This window comes from Balaenoptera borealis (assembly GCF_965194805.1).
Source record: "Balaenoptera borealis genome assembly, chromosome: 15".
Lineage (NCBI taxonomy): Eukaryota > Metazoa > Chordata > Mammalia > Artiodactyla > Balaenopteridae > Balaenoptera > Balaenoptera borealis.
Window position 1 is genome coordinate 73,411,444 of NC_138871.1, and position 13,971 is coordinate 73,425,414.

Consider the following 13,971-nt stretch of genomic DNA (forward strand, 5'->3'; position numbering starts at 1 on the left):
GGGGGCCCAGGTTCGATCCCTGGTCAGGGAACTAGATCCCACATACCAGAACTAAAGATTTTGCATACCGCAAAGAAGATCCCATGTGCCACAACTAAGACCCAGCACAGCCAAAATAATAATTAACTAAAAAAATAAAAATGCTGATAGCAGGGCAATTTTTTAATTTAGGTATATTCTTTTTACTCTTCTAGGTAATTCTCTCTATATATACTCTTAAGACAATCCATATTATGTCTTAGTATTTCCACTTATCTCACATGGTTGTTGTTAAGATTAAATGTGAATACACATAAAGGCCTATTTATACCTGGTATACTGTATGTACCAGTACACATGCTGGCACGTGGTAAATTCTTAAATATTAGATGATAATGTCATTACAACCACTTTGTGCTTTCTGGTATTTGTTTCTTCTGTTCAGAAAGCAATTTATACTTAATTACTAAGTACTAAGTACAAAGCCAATAAAGCTGAGCATCCAGAGTAGCTGAAGTTTTAGTCCTTTATCATACATATTTGGTATATAAATTCTACTAAACCTTATTATGCTAACACAAGTCATCCAAATATTTGAGTGCCTACTATATGTTAGGTGGGGAAGACACAAAGATGAATAAGAAATAGTCTAGGCTTTTAAGAGGTTCAGAGTACAGTGTGTTGGAGATGGATGCCCACAAATTTGATTAACTTAGATAAACTGGACCAATTCCTTGAAAAGCACAATCTACCCAAACTCACATGAGGAGGAATAGACAATATGAATAGGCTTACATTTATTAAAGAAACTGAATCAATAATTGATAATCTGCCAAAACAGAAAGCACCAGGCACAGATGATTTCACTGGTGAATTCTATCAAACATTTAAGAACGAATTGATACCAATTCTCTATAATCTCTTTCAGAAAATAAAAGTGGAAGGGAATACTTCTAACTCATTCTATGTGGACAGCATTACCCAAATACCAAAACCAGATAAAGACATTACAAGAAAGGAAAACTACAGACAAAACTCTCATGAACCTAAGTGCAAAATCCTTGGGACCTCCCTGGTGGTCCAATGGTTAAGACTCTGTGCTCTCAATACAGGGGGCCTGGGTTCGATCCCTGGTCAGGGAACTAGATCCCGCATGCCTCCCGCTTGCCACAACTAAAGATCCTGCATGCGTAGCGAGGATCCCACACACGGCAATGAAGATTCCCTGAGCCGCAACTAAGACCTGGCACTGCCAAATAAATAAATAATTTTCTTTTTTAAATGCAAAATCCTCAACAAAATACTAATATTTTGAATCCTGCAATATATAAAAAAAATTATACACCACAACGAAGTAGGATTTATTCCAGGTATGTAAGACTGGTTCAACATGAGAAAATCAATCAATGTAACCCACCACATCAACACACTAAAGAAGAAAAATCATATGATCATATCAACAGATGTAGAAAAAGCATCTGACAATATCTAACACCTATTCACAATAAGAACTCTCAGCAGGGCTTCCCTGGTGGCGCAGTGGTTGAGAATCTGCCTGCTAATGCAGGGGACATGGGTTCGAGCCCTGGTCTGGGAAGATCCCACATGCCGCAGAGCGGCTGGGCCCGTGAGCCACAATTACTGAGCCTGTGCGTCTGGAGCCTGTGCTCGCCAACAAGAGAGGCCGCGATAGTGAGAGGCCCGCGCACCACGATGAAGAGCGGCCCCCGCTTGCCACAACTAGAGAAAGTCCTCACACAGAAACGAAGACCCAACACAGCCATAAATAAATAAATAAATAAATTAAAAAAAAAAAAAAAGAACTCTCAGCAAATTAGGAATAGAGAGGAACCCCCTCAAGCTAATGTCATACTTAATGATGAGAAACTAGATGCTTTTCCCCTAAGAGAAGGAACAAAACAAGGATGCCGCTTCTCACCACTCCTCTTCAATGCCATACTGGAAATCTTAGCTAAACCAGTAAGACAAGAAAAGGAAATAAAAAAAAAAATACAGGTCAAGATGGAAGAAAAATTGTCTTTTCACAGGTAACAAGACTGTTTACATAGAAAATCCAAAAGAATCAACAACAATGTAAAACTCTTGGGACTAATACACATTTATAGCAAAGTTGCAGGACACAAGATTAATATACAAAAGCCAGTGCTTTCCTGTATACCAGCAATTAACAATTGGTATATGGAATTAAAAGTGCAACATTACACACATTAGCGCCATTTGTCAAACTCCACAGAACTCCAAAGAACAGACCCAAATGTAAACTCTAGTTAAAAATAGTGTATCAATACTAAATATATACAACTTTATTATTTCATCATTGTTTTCTACTCTGTCATCCTTTTCTTTACTTGTTATTATCATTTTGTGATGCAAATATCAATACTCTTCTTTAGAACTCTGAAACCAGATTATCAAAGGGGTTACATTAAGTAAATAGTCTTGAAGTCCTAGGGGTTTCTCTAATAATAAAAAGTACAAAAACTTCAGGAAAGGTAATAGGAAACATCTATCCTGGCTCAGAAAAGCCTCTTTTGCTCACTTTCTCATTCACTACTGTGTTTTGCATAAATAAGGTTATCAGCTAGCTGTTGTTCAAACAGGTGAAAGATTTGCATCTGTTTATGCTTTGGAAGCACATATGGTAAATATGGATCTTCACCATTTATAATCTTTGAGCAACTGATACACTTAGGGAATCAGTCTTCTTTTCATTTTTTACTGGACTGCTGTTTCTAACAAAATCTATTTTTGTTACCAAGAAAATTATAAACTCTATTACTAATATTCTTGTATAGACATCTTACTATTTATTTATTATTATTTTTTTTTTAAAATAAATATTTATTTTTGGCTGCATTGGGTCTTCATTGCTGCACGTGGGCTTTCTCTAGTTGTGGCAAGCAGGGGCTACTGTTCGTTTCGGTGTGTGGGCTTCTCGTTGTGGTGGCTTCTCTCATTGTGGAGCATGGGCTCTAGGTGCACGGGCTTCAGTAGTTGTGGCACGCAGGCTCAGCAGTTGTGGCTCACGAGCTCGAGCGTAGGCTCAGTAGTTGTGGCGCACAGGCTTAGTTTCTCCGCGGCATGTGGAATCTTCCCAGACCCGAGCTCAAACCCGTGTCCCCTGCATTGGCAGGCAGATTCTTAACCACTGTGCCACCAGGGAAGCCCCTATTATTATTTTTAAAATTTATTTATTTTATTTTTGGCTGCACTGGGTCTTTGTTGTTGCATGCGGGCTTTCTCTAGTTGCAGCGAGTGGGTGCTACTCTTTGTTGCGGTGCACAGGCTTCTCACTGAGGTGGCTTCTCGTTGCGGAGCACAAGCTCTAGGCACGTGGGCTTCAGTAGCTGTGGTGCTTGGGCTCAGTAGCTGTGGCTCACGGGCTCTAGAGCGCAGGCTCAGTAGTTGTGGTGCACAGGCTTAGCTGCTCTGTGGCATGTGGGATCTTCCCGGACCAGGGCTTGAACCCGTGTCCCCTGCACTGGCAGGCGAATTCTTAACCCCTGTACCACCAGGGAAGCCCCTTACTAATTATTTAAATTCAAAGTATTGATACATGTTATAACATTATAAAGCTTGAAAACATTATGCTAAATGAAAGAAGCCAGTCACAAAAGACCCCATATTCTATGATTCCATATATATGAAGTGCCCAGAATAAGCAAATCTATAGAGACAGAGAGCATATCAGTGGTTGTCAGGCATAGGGCACAGGAGAATGGGGTGTGACTGCTAACAGGTATGGGGTTTCTCTTTGGGTGATGTAAATGTTATAAAACTGACTGTGGTAATGGTTTCACAACTCTATGAATGTACTAACAACCACTTAATTGTATACTTTTTTTTTTTTTTGGCTGCACTGGGTCTTCGTTGCTGCAAGTGGGGGTTACTCTGCGTTGCAGTGCACGGGCTTCTCTTGCTGCAGAGCACGGGCACAGGCACTAGAGTGCAGGCTCAGTAGTTGTGGCACACGGGCTTAGTTGTTCTGCGGCACGTGGGATCTTCCCGGACCAGGGATCAAACCCGTGTCCCCTTGCATTGGCAGGTGGATTCTTAACCACTGTGCCACCAGGGAAGTCCCTGAATTGTACACTTTAAATGGATGAGTTATATGGTATGTGAATTACGTCTCCACAAAACTGTTAGCAGTCCTAAGTTAATTTTACTCTTTAAAATCAGTCATTCAGGGCTTCCCTGGTGGCACAGTGGTTAAGAATCTGCCTGCCAATGCAGAAGACACAGGTTCGAGCCCTGGTCTGGGAAGATCCCATATGCTGTGGAGCAACTAAGCCCGGGCGCCCCAACTACTGAGCCTGCGCTCTAGAGCCTGTGAGCCACAACTACTGAAGCCCGCAAACGTAGAGCCTGTGCTCCGCAATAAGAGAAGCCACCGCAATGAGACGCCTGCACACCGCAACAACGAGTAGCCCCCGCTCACCGCAACTAGAGAAAGCCCACGTGCAGCAATGAAGACCCAACACAGCCAAAAATTAATAAATAAAAATTAAAAAAAAAAATTAGTCATTCAACTGGGGCTTCCGTGGTGGTCCAGTGGTTAAGACTCCGCGCTTCCACTGCAGGGGGCACGGGTTGGATCACTGGTTGGGGAAGTTCCACAAGCCACAAGGTGTGGCAAAAATCAATCCATCAATCAATCAATCAGCCACTCAACTTATTTCTGTGTAGAAAAGAGTTAACATAGCAGGTCTAACTGTTGCTATCCTTTTTACTTTTCTCATGAGAGTATGGAATTTTAATATGTGCCTAGTCCCCAGTATAAACCCTAAGGCTCATTTCCAATGAACTTCCCTGGTAGACAACATCTCACACGTGCTGTATAACTTATTACTGGAGGAATTAAGTGTGTGTCCTGGTGGCTCCACTGGGCAAGGACTCTTGGAAGCTTATGCCTGGTTTCCCCTGGACTTCACCCCCTTGCAAAGTATCTTTTCATTGCAATAAAGCTTAGTCATTAGTATGACTATAAGCTGAATCCTGTGAATCCTCTCATCAAATCATCACATATGGAGGCAGTCTTAGGGGCTCCTGACATAACCTCACAATTATATAGTTAGTATCAGATATCTATATAAAACAGTAAGTACTCTAGTGAAAAAATAATAAATAATATTTGTTCAGTATAGAAAGTGTTCACAAAGTATTTGTAAATACTTACCTGTCTCCTTAAATGGACTATGAATGAAAGATATTTACCTTTTCAAATATTTAAAACAAAGAACATAATACAAAAATAAATATTCCACTTCAGAGAAGTGAGAATAAAGAATTTTGTATTAATAAGAACGAGAGACTTTGCACCTACCATTTATTGGGTGCCTGCTATATGCTAATACGATGCTCAGTGCTTTAAATTGGCTATCTAATTCTTACAAAAACCTTTCAGGTACCTATGTACACCTCCTCCTTTTTAGATGAGATACTGAAACTCAAAGAATCTACCTAAGTTGCTCAAATGCCAGAGAAGTAGTATAAGACAGAGATGGGATTCAAACCTAGGTTTATCTGATTCCAAAGCCACTATATTTACACTATGACTTCAAGATAGTATAACACAAGAGGCTAATGAAGTAATAAATAGTTACTTTAATTTCCCTCTTAAATAAAAGAAATAATATGTGGGCAGAGAGAAATTTAACACAAAAATATTAATTACAGAAAGATTTATAACTTCACTAAAATCCATTTAATGCAGCTATGGAAAAAAAAACTTTGAAGTACATTACTATTAGGTATTTAACAGATAATCATAATGAAAACTTACTAAGTCAGTGAAATGTAAAAATAGAGAAAGACAGTAACAAAGGCATTAATAACAAAAACAATGCATAAATTAACTCACCATTCTTCCTTTATACTTTCAAGATTATCTACTTCTTTCATTCTCTTTTGCCTAACTGTAAAAGTAAAAAGAAAAATAAGGTAAAGTTCTTAATACAGTATTTTAAATAAATTCATTCCAACGTATGCATTAAGATTCTTTACCATTAAGTTATTATGTACTCCTAAAGTAGCACTAAAGGGGTCTTAAGAACAAGTGACCTAACTCAAAGCTGTCACTTTCACTTAAAGTAAAGCAATAAAAAGTAAATTTTGGATTTGGATAATCTGACAAAAGAAAGATTTCATAAAAGTTATGATGAGGGGAATTCCGTGGAGGTCTAGTGGTTAGGACTCTGTGCTTTTACTACCAAGGGCCCACGTTCAATCACTGGTTGGGAAACTAAGATCCTGCAAGTGCTCGCAGCCAAAAAAAAAAAAAAAATGTATAATGAAAAATAATGTATGGGGGCTTCCCTGGTGGCGCAGTGGTTGAGAGTCTGCCTGCCAATGCGGGGGACACGAGTTCGGGCTCTGGTCTGGGAAGATCCCACATGCCGCGGAGCAACTAGGCCCGTGAGCCACAACTACTGAGCCTGCGCGTCTGGAGCCTGTGCTCCGCAACATGAGAAGCCGCGACAGTGAGAGGTCCGCGCACCGCGATGAAGAGTGGCCCCCGCTTGCCGCAACTAGAGAAAGACCTCGCACAGAAACGAAGACCCAACACAGCCAAGAATAAATAAATAAATAAAACACAGTTCTCCAAAAATTATTAAAAAAAAATAATAATAATGTATGCTTTGGTTTAATAACAAAAGTGAATGTAAACATTTCACTCAATCTCCAATATTAACAAAATATCAAATCAATATAAACTCATTCTTTTCTTTTTTTCCCAATGTAGATGATATTTATTGTCAATATTCTTTTTTTTTAACATCTTTATTAGAGTATAATTGCTTTACAATGTTGTGTTAGTTTCTGCTTTATAACTAAGTGACTCAGTTATACATATACATATGTACCCATATCTCTTCCCTCTTGCATCTCCCTCCCTCTCACCCTCCCTATCCCACCCCTCTAGGTGGTCACAAAGCACAGAGCTGATCTCACTCTGCTTTGCAGCTGCTTCCCACTAGCTAGCTATTTTACATTTGGTAGTGTATATATGTCCATGACACTCTCTCACTTTGTCCCAGCTTACCCTTCCCCCTCCCCGTATCCTCAAGTCCATTCTCTAGTAGGTCTGCAGAGTCTGTCATACAGAGTGAAGTAAGTCAGAAAGAGAAAAACAAATACCGTCGTATGCTAACACATATATATGGAATCTAAAAAAAAAAAAAAGAAAAAAAATTGGTCAGAAGAATCTAGGGACAAGACGGGAATAAAAATAGGGAATATTAACTCATTCTTACAATTCTGGGGGAAAGCAAACTGACCAGATGTATTTACATGCTGTATAAATATTTTGACCATGATCTTCCACATTTCTGGGAACTTAAAAGAACAACAATGTAAGCTATATACATAAAATATGTCTGCCACAGCTGTTATCCGTTAGGAAAAACTGAAAATAAAGTAAATGGTCATGATATAGCTGCTTGATGGGATAATACGTATCCCTTAAAAATAATTATGAAGCAATTTATGTAGCCAAATAGAAAAAGATGTCACATAAGTGAAAATACAAGAAACAAAAATTATTCATTCACTAGGAATGAAATTGAATGTGTATGAAAAAACGGAGAGGGACTTCCCTGGTGGTGCAGTGGTTAAGAATCCGCCTGCCAATGCAAGGGACACGGGTTCGAGCCCTGGTCCAGGAATATCCCACCTGCTGCGGAGCAACTAAGCCCATGCACCACAACTACTGAGCCTGCGCTCTAGAGCCCGTGAGCCACAACTACTGAGCCTATGTGCCACAACTACTGAAGCCTGCGCACCCAGAGCCCGTGCTCTGCAACAAGAGGAGCCACCTCAATGAGAAGCCCACGCACCACAACTAAGAGTAGTCCTCACTCCCCGCAACTAGAAAAAGCCCACGCACAGCAACAAAGACCCAATGCAGCCAAAAATAAATTAATCAATTTTTTTAAAAATGGAGAGAAGCAAGAGTGTTATTAGTTAGTTATTGTTGGGGGGGTAAAAAATTGTGGATTATTTTCTCTCTTTCCCAAACTTTCTGCAATACTCTTTTGCCCTTACAACAAAAATAATATAAGAAATAAGGAAACAAATCAATGTTTAAAAGAGTCCAAGCCATCTGCCCTTTGAGAGGTCCTGGAAGCAATGACAGACTAGAAGCAATAAGCATACCAAAAGCCTACATCTTGGCTTCTAAATACAGTTTTCCAAGAAAAGGAATCATGGCTCCTTGGAGAAAAGGCTGATTCCAGGGCTGGGACAGAGAAAGAACAAATGAGCCCGAAATATCTTGCACCAGAAAGTAAGATGGTGCTCAGTGAATGATGAGGACATATCAAAAGGACACTGAAGCCACCTGAAGGGCTTCCCACTGGACAAGTCTGGGAAATGGAACATCAAAGTAAATAATGATACTAATGGATTATAACTCACTGAATAAAACAAAAACCCATGAGGAGTCCATACTATTAGGTCTTAAAAAATCAGGAAAAGATGGACTTTTAAATAAATTCAACAGTCATATGGAATCACCATTAGCAAGATAAATTCCAGATATATCCAAGATCTAAAATTTAAAAATTGAACCTGAGGGTGATGTCAGCAAAATGAAAGAATAGGCAGCTCCAAGCTCCTGTCCCCACAGAAACATTGAAAAACAAGCAGAAACTATTAGGACCAACTTAGAACTCTGGAAAGCAGTCAAAGGTTTACAGCTATCAAGCAAATGATGAATCAAGAAAAATACAACTTAAAAACAGGGAAAACAAACCAATTCAAAACTGGGCAAAGGATGTGAACAGACATTTCTCCAAAGAAGAAATATTGAGTAGACAATAAGCACATGAAAAAGATGCTCAACATCACTAGTCACAATGAGATACCACTTTATACACATCAGAATAGCTATTATTGGGACCTCTCTGGTGGCGCAGTGGTTAAAAATCCACCTGCCAATGCAGAGGACACGGGTTCGAGCCCTGGTCCAGGAAGATCCCACATGCCGCAGGGCAACTATGCCTGGGCAGCACAACTACTGAGCCAGGGCTCTAGAGCCCGCAAGTCACAACTACTGAGCCTGCACGCTGCAACTACTGAAGCCTGTGCGCCTAGAGCCCATGCTCCGCAACAAGAGAAGCCACTGCAATGAGAAGCCCGTGCACCGCAACGAAGAGTAGCCCCTGCTCGCCGCAACTAGAGAAAGCCTGCACGCAGCAACGAAGACCCAATGCAGCCAAACATAAAAAAAAAAAAAAAAAGAATAGCTATTATTTAATAAAACAAAAATAATAAGTGTTGACAGGGATGTGGAGAAATTAGAACACCGGAATATTGCTGGTGGAAATGTAAAACGGTACAGCTGCTGTAGAAAAGCATTTGGTGGTTGAGGCATTATTCACAATAGCCAAGAGGTGGAAATAATCCAGATGTCCATCAACAGATGAATGTCTGAACAAAATGTGGTATATACATACAATGGAATATTAATTAGCCATAAAAAGGAATGAAGTTTTGATACATACTACAACACGGATAAACCTTGAAAATATTAAGTGAATTAAGCCAAATACGAAAGGACAAATATTGCATGATTCTAGTTACATTGATATTTCATACAAGGCAAATTCATAGAGATAGAGAGTAAAATAGAGGTTTTTAGGGACTGGGAGAAGAGAGGAATGTGGAATTACTACATAACAGGCACAGAGTTTCCGTTTGGGACCATGAAGAAGTCTTGGAAATGGACAGTGGTAATGGTTACACACCACTGTGAATATTATTAATGCTGCTGAATTGTACACTTAAAATTGGTTAAGATGGCAAATTTTATGTTATATGTGTATGTATTTTACCACAATAAAAAAAAACTTTAAAAAAGGCAAACTTTTTAATTATTAAAGAAAACATGGTAAAGTTCCCTATAACCTGGAAGAGAAGACAACTTTCCTATAACTCAAATCCAGAAGCAATAAGGGAAAAGACTGATACATTTAACTATGTAAGAATAAAAAAATTTTTTTAAATTTCTACAAAGTAAAAACACAGATGACAAACAAAAACAAACAAATAAACAAAGGGAACTGGCATTACAACTAAAAGGTTAATATATAAAGAACTGATACAGAGAAGAAAAAGGCCAACAATCAAAAGGCAACAAATATGAACAGAGACGTCTCAGAAAGAGAGAAGCAAATGGCCCTAAAATATGTGAAAAGATGTCAGTTTCACTTATAATGAAATAAATGCAATTGAAACTATATTATGATACCATTTCTCACCAATCAGACTGGCAAAAACTTACAAGTCTTGCAACACATTTTGTTGCTGAGAGTGTGGGGAAACAGCCTCAAACATTTTCGGTGGGAATGCAAAATGGCACATATCCGGGGAAGGGAATGTGGCATTACCTAGTCACCTATGCATATGACAAAGAATCTCTCCTTGACCAAACTGTAGTTAGGCTCCTCTGAGGCATCTTCTCAAGGAGGTCTGACCTTGGGCTTCCATTTCTGTTCCTGTAGAGCCCAATTTTAGCAAGAATCCTATTAAGCAGCTTTACCCAGAATCCTTCCACCCTTGATACCTGATCAAACTCCTCACTCCGCACTCCCCCGCCAACCCCGCCATGATACTGATCACCCTGGCCTGCCTTCAGCAAGAATATTGTAGTTCAGTTTAGCAAGAATCCCCCCTTACCTTTGAGGTTTCTCTTAGTAATTTTCCATCCACTGACCCCTACCTTGCTCTTTGACTATAAATCCCCACTTGTCCATCTTTTTTAAAAATTATTTTCTTTATTTATTTATTTTTTGGCTGCGTTGGGTCTTCATTGCTGCACATGGGCTTTCTCTAGTTGCAGCGAGCGGGGGCTACTCTTCGTTGCGGTGCGCAGGCTTCTCATTGTGGTGGCTTCTCTTGTTGCGGAGCACAGGCTCTAGGCGCACAGGCTTCAGTAGTTGTGGCACGCGGGCTTCAACAGTTGTGGCTCACAGACTCTAGAACGCAGGCTCAGTAGTTGTGGCACACGGGCTTAGCTGCTCCGTGGCATGTGGGATCTTCCCGGATCCGGGCTCGAACCCGTGTCCCCTGCATTGGCAGGCGGATTCTTAACCACTGTGCCACCAGGGAAGCCCCTGTCCATGTTATATTCAGAATCGAGTCCAGTTCCACACTGAGGTCTCTTTTCCCCTATCACAATAGTTCCTGAACAGAATCTGGTTTTACTGCTTTAACTACTGTCCAGCTCTGTTTTTTCTTTGACACGTATATCTAGAAATCCCATTATCTAAAAATCCATCCCAATGATACTTTAGCAAAAATATAAAAAGGTGAATACACTAGACTATTCACTGTAGAATTATTTACAGCATTGATTGTAACAGCAAAGCCTGTAAAAAACCTCAGCTTGTCCATTAATAGGGACTTCTTGAATAAACTATGGTAAATCCACACAGTGGGATGTACTGTTAAGTGAAAAAAGCAAAATGGAGAAAAATATGTATGATATGGTACTGTTTATCTAACAAAGAGGTGGACATGAATAAACGTATATTTGTTTACATTAGGAAAAAATGAAAAAGTAAACCAAAAAATAAATAATAAGGTTACTTATAAAGTGGGAGAGAGTGCACTGGGTGAAGGGAGTAAGGGCAGAAGCTGGATTTCTCTGAATGTATCTTGTTTTTTAGATCAACTTTGGACCCATGCAAATATTTTATGCACTTATAAAACAAAGTTAAATTTTAAAAAAGCAATCCCTATAAACTGAAAGTAAAAATGAAACGAATTAACTGAACTGACAGAGAGGAATTATTTCAAGTAAATTTAAAACATGGTAATTTTACCATATATCCTAGTGGGATGAACCCAAAGAGGAAAAATGAAGTTTCTAGTAGTCATATTATTAGCAATAATATATTAGTATTGTTTATATGAAAAGTATGGTATAAAGATAAAGCAGTGGGTCTCAACCAGGAGGCAATAGTGCCCCTAAGAAGATATCTGGCATTGGCCGGAGGCATTTTTGGGCTGTCACAACAACTGGGGTGGAGGGCGCTATTGGCATCTAGTAGATGAGGTTAGGGATGCTGCTGAAAATCCTACAATGCACAAGACAGCCCCCACAAGAAAGTACTGCCCAAAATGTTAATAGTGTTGAAGTTGAGAGACACTGAGATAAAGCAAAGAAGTAATTATGATCTGTCCCTAAAAACCAAGATTTTTTTTCAGAGTAAGAGTAAAGAGATAGAAATATAAAAATCAAAGAAGCCAAGCAAAAATCCTGTAATCCTATATTTTAAATCAGAAACATCATTATGAACTTAGGCTGTATTTTCTCTTGAGAAAATACATAGTAGCTCTGTCCACTGAAAAGGCCAAAAAGCAATAAGCAATCAGACAACAATGAGCACAGCACACCTACCGCCCAGATTTGTGGTCTCCAAATACTATTTCCCACCAAAAGGAATCAGTTTCTTAGAGAAATGGCTGTCTCCAGGTCTGGGGCAAGAAATATGCACTTTATGCCTTGTATTGACATCTTGGATTAATGTCAAAAGGAATCAGAAGTTGGGAATTCCCTGGCGGTCCAGAGGTTAGGACTCGATGCTTTCACTGCGGGGGCCTGGGTTCGATCCCTGGTCAGGGAACTAGGATCTCCCAGGCCGCAAGGCACAGCCAAAAAAAACAAAACAAAATGAAAAAAAGGATTCAGAAGTCAGTTTGAAAAGGCTACCATTAGTGAAAGATGGGACTGAAAAACAGCTACATGAATTGAAACACATCAAATGCAAGTTCATACTGATACTCATTAAAACACAGAAACTATTCACTGGTCATCTTTCCAGAACAGTAGGGTACCAATTTATTTTGAAAACTGGCACATAAGGGAAAGAATCAAGTATTCATCCTGCCTTTCCTGTATGAACTAACTCAGAGTAATCAAAGAGTTAATAAAAGAAGTTTCCTTTATAAATGAATTCAGCTAAATGAAGGTTTATAGAATTAGAGTATCTCCAATTTGCAACCCCTAATGCAAACAGACCTAGGCAATGATATCAATGGCTGCTAACATCACACAAAGAAAACAAACATAAATATATGCCTCAGTGTGAAAGCTCAAACCACCACGTGTGAAGACTTCTTTCTAAAAATGAAACTGAATTCATTCAAGCCTCTAGGTCTAAACATCAAATTACAGGAAATATAGGGCACAGAGGAACATGATCAGATGACATCACAGGGACGCAATCACAAAATCCAGAACTCGGGAAATTCTTCAGGAGAAATGATCCATTTTCTTCAATATATATATTACCAGGGAGAAAAAAGAAGTAGAAATAATCTTTTTAAATATTTAAGAGATATATCAACTAATTACAACATATGGACCGTATTTATGTTATTATTTAAAGAAACTAAATGGAAAAAAGCTATGAATCAGGAACTTCTGAACACTGTATGGATATTTGATGATATGTGGAGCAATTGTTAATTTTAAAGGTGTGACAATGGGATTGTAGCTTTTTAAAGTACTTGTTTTAGGGACTTCCCTGGCGGTCAAGTGGTTAAGACTCCGTGCTTCCACTGCAGGAGGCATGGGTTCGATCCCTGGTCAGGGAACTAAGATCCTGAATGCTGTGTGGTGAGGCCAAAAATAAATAAATAAAGTACTTGTTTTAGCTACATACTGAAATATCTAGATGAAATCCAATAACTAGAATTTCCTTCAAAATAATCAAGTGGAGTGAGGAGTGGAGAGAGTATAACTGAAACCAAAATGGCTATGACTTGATAATTAGTGAAGCTGGGTAATGAGTATACGTGGGAGTTTACTATTCTCCACATTTTTATATATGTTTGAAATTTTCTTAATAAAAATTGGGATAAAAGAACTATCTTAAAAATATATGCATGTAGAGTTGTACAATGTCATTTCATTAGCTTCTTAAAAGGCAGTACTTTTGCTCTATCAGTAAATTACTCAATAAT

General features: G+C 39.0%; 1 protein-coding gene across 2 annotated transcripts in view; it reads right to left on the reverse strand.

Annotated features, from left to right (window-relative positions):
- The window catches only part of UBXN2A (UBX domain protein 2A), a 48,607-nt gene that overhangs the window by 24,156 nt on the left and 10,480 nt on the right, over positions 1 to 13,971 (reverse strand). For both annotated transcript variants that reach the window (XM_082358450.1, XM_082358449.1), the window contains exon 2: positions 5,861 to 5,915. In XM_082358450.1, coding sequence (XP_082214576.1) covers positions 5,861 to 5,901 — 41 coding nt within the window. In that variant the 5' untranslated portion in view covers positions 5,902 to 5,915. The remainder of the gene's footprint in view (positions 1 to 5,860; positions 5,916 to 13,971) is intronic.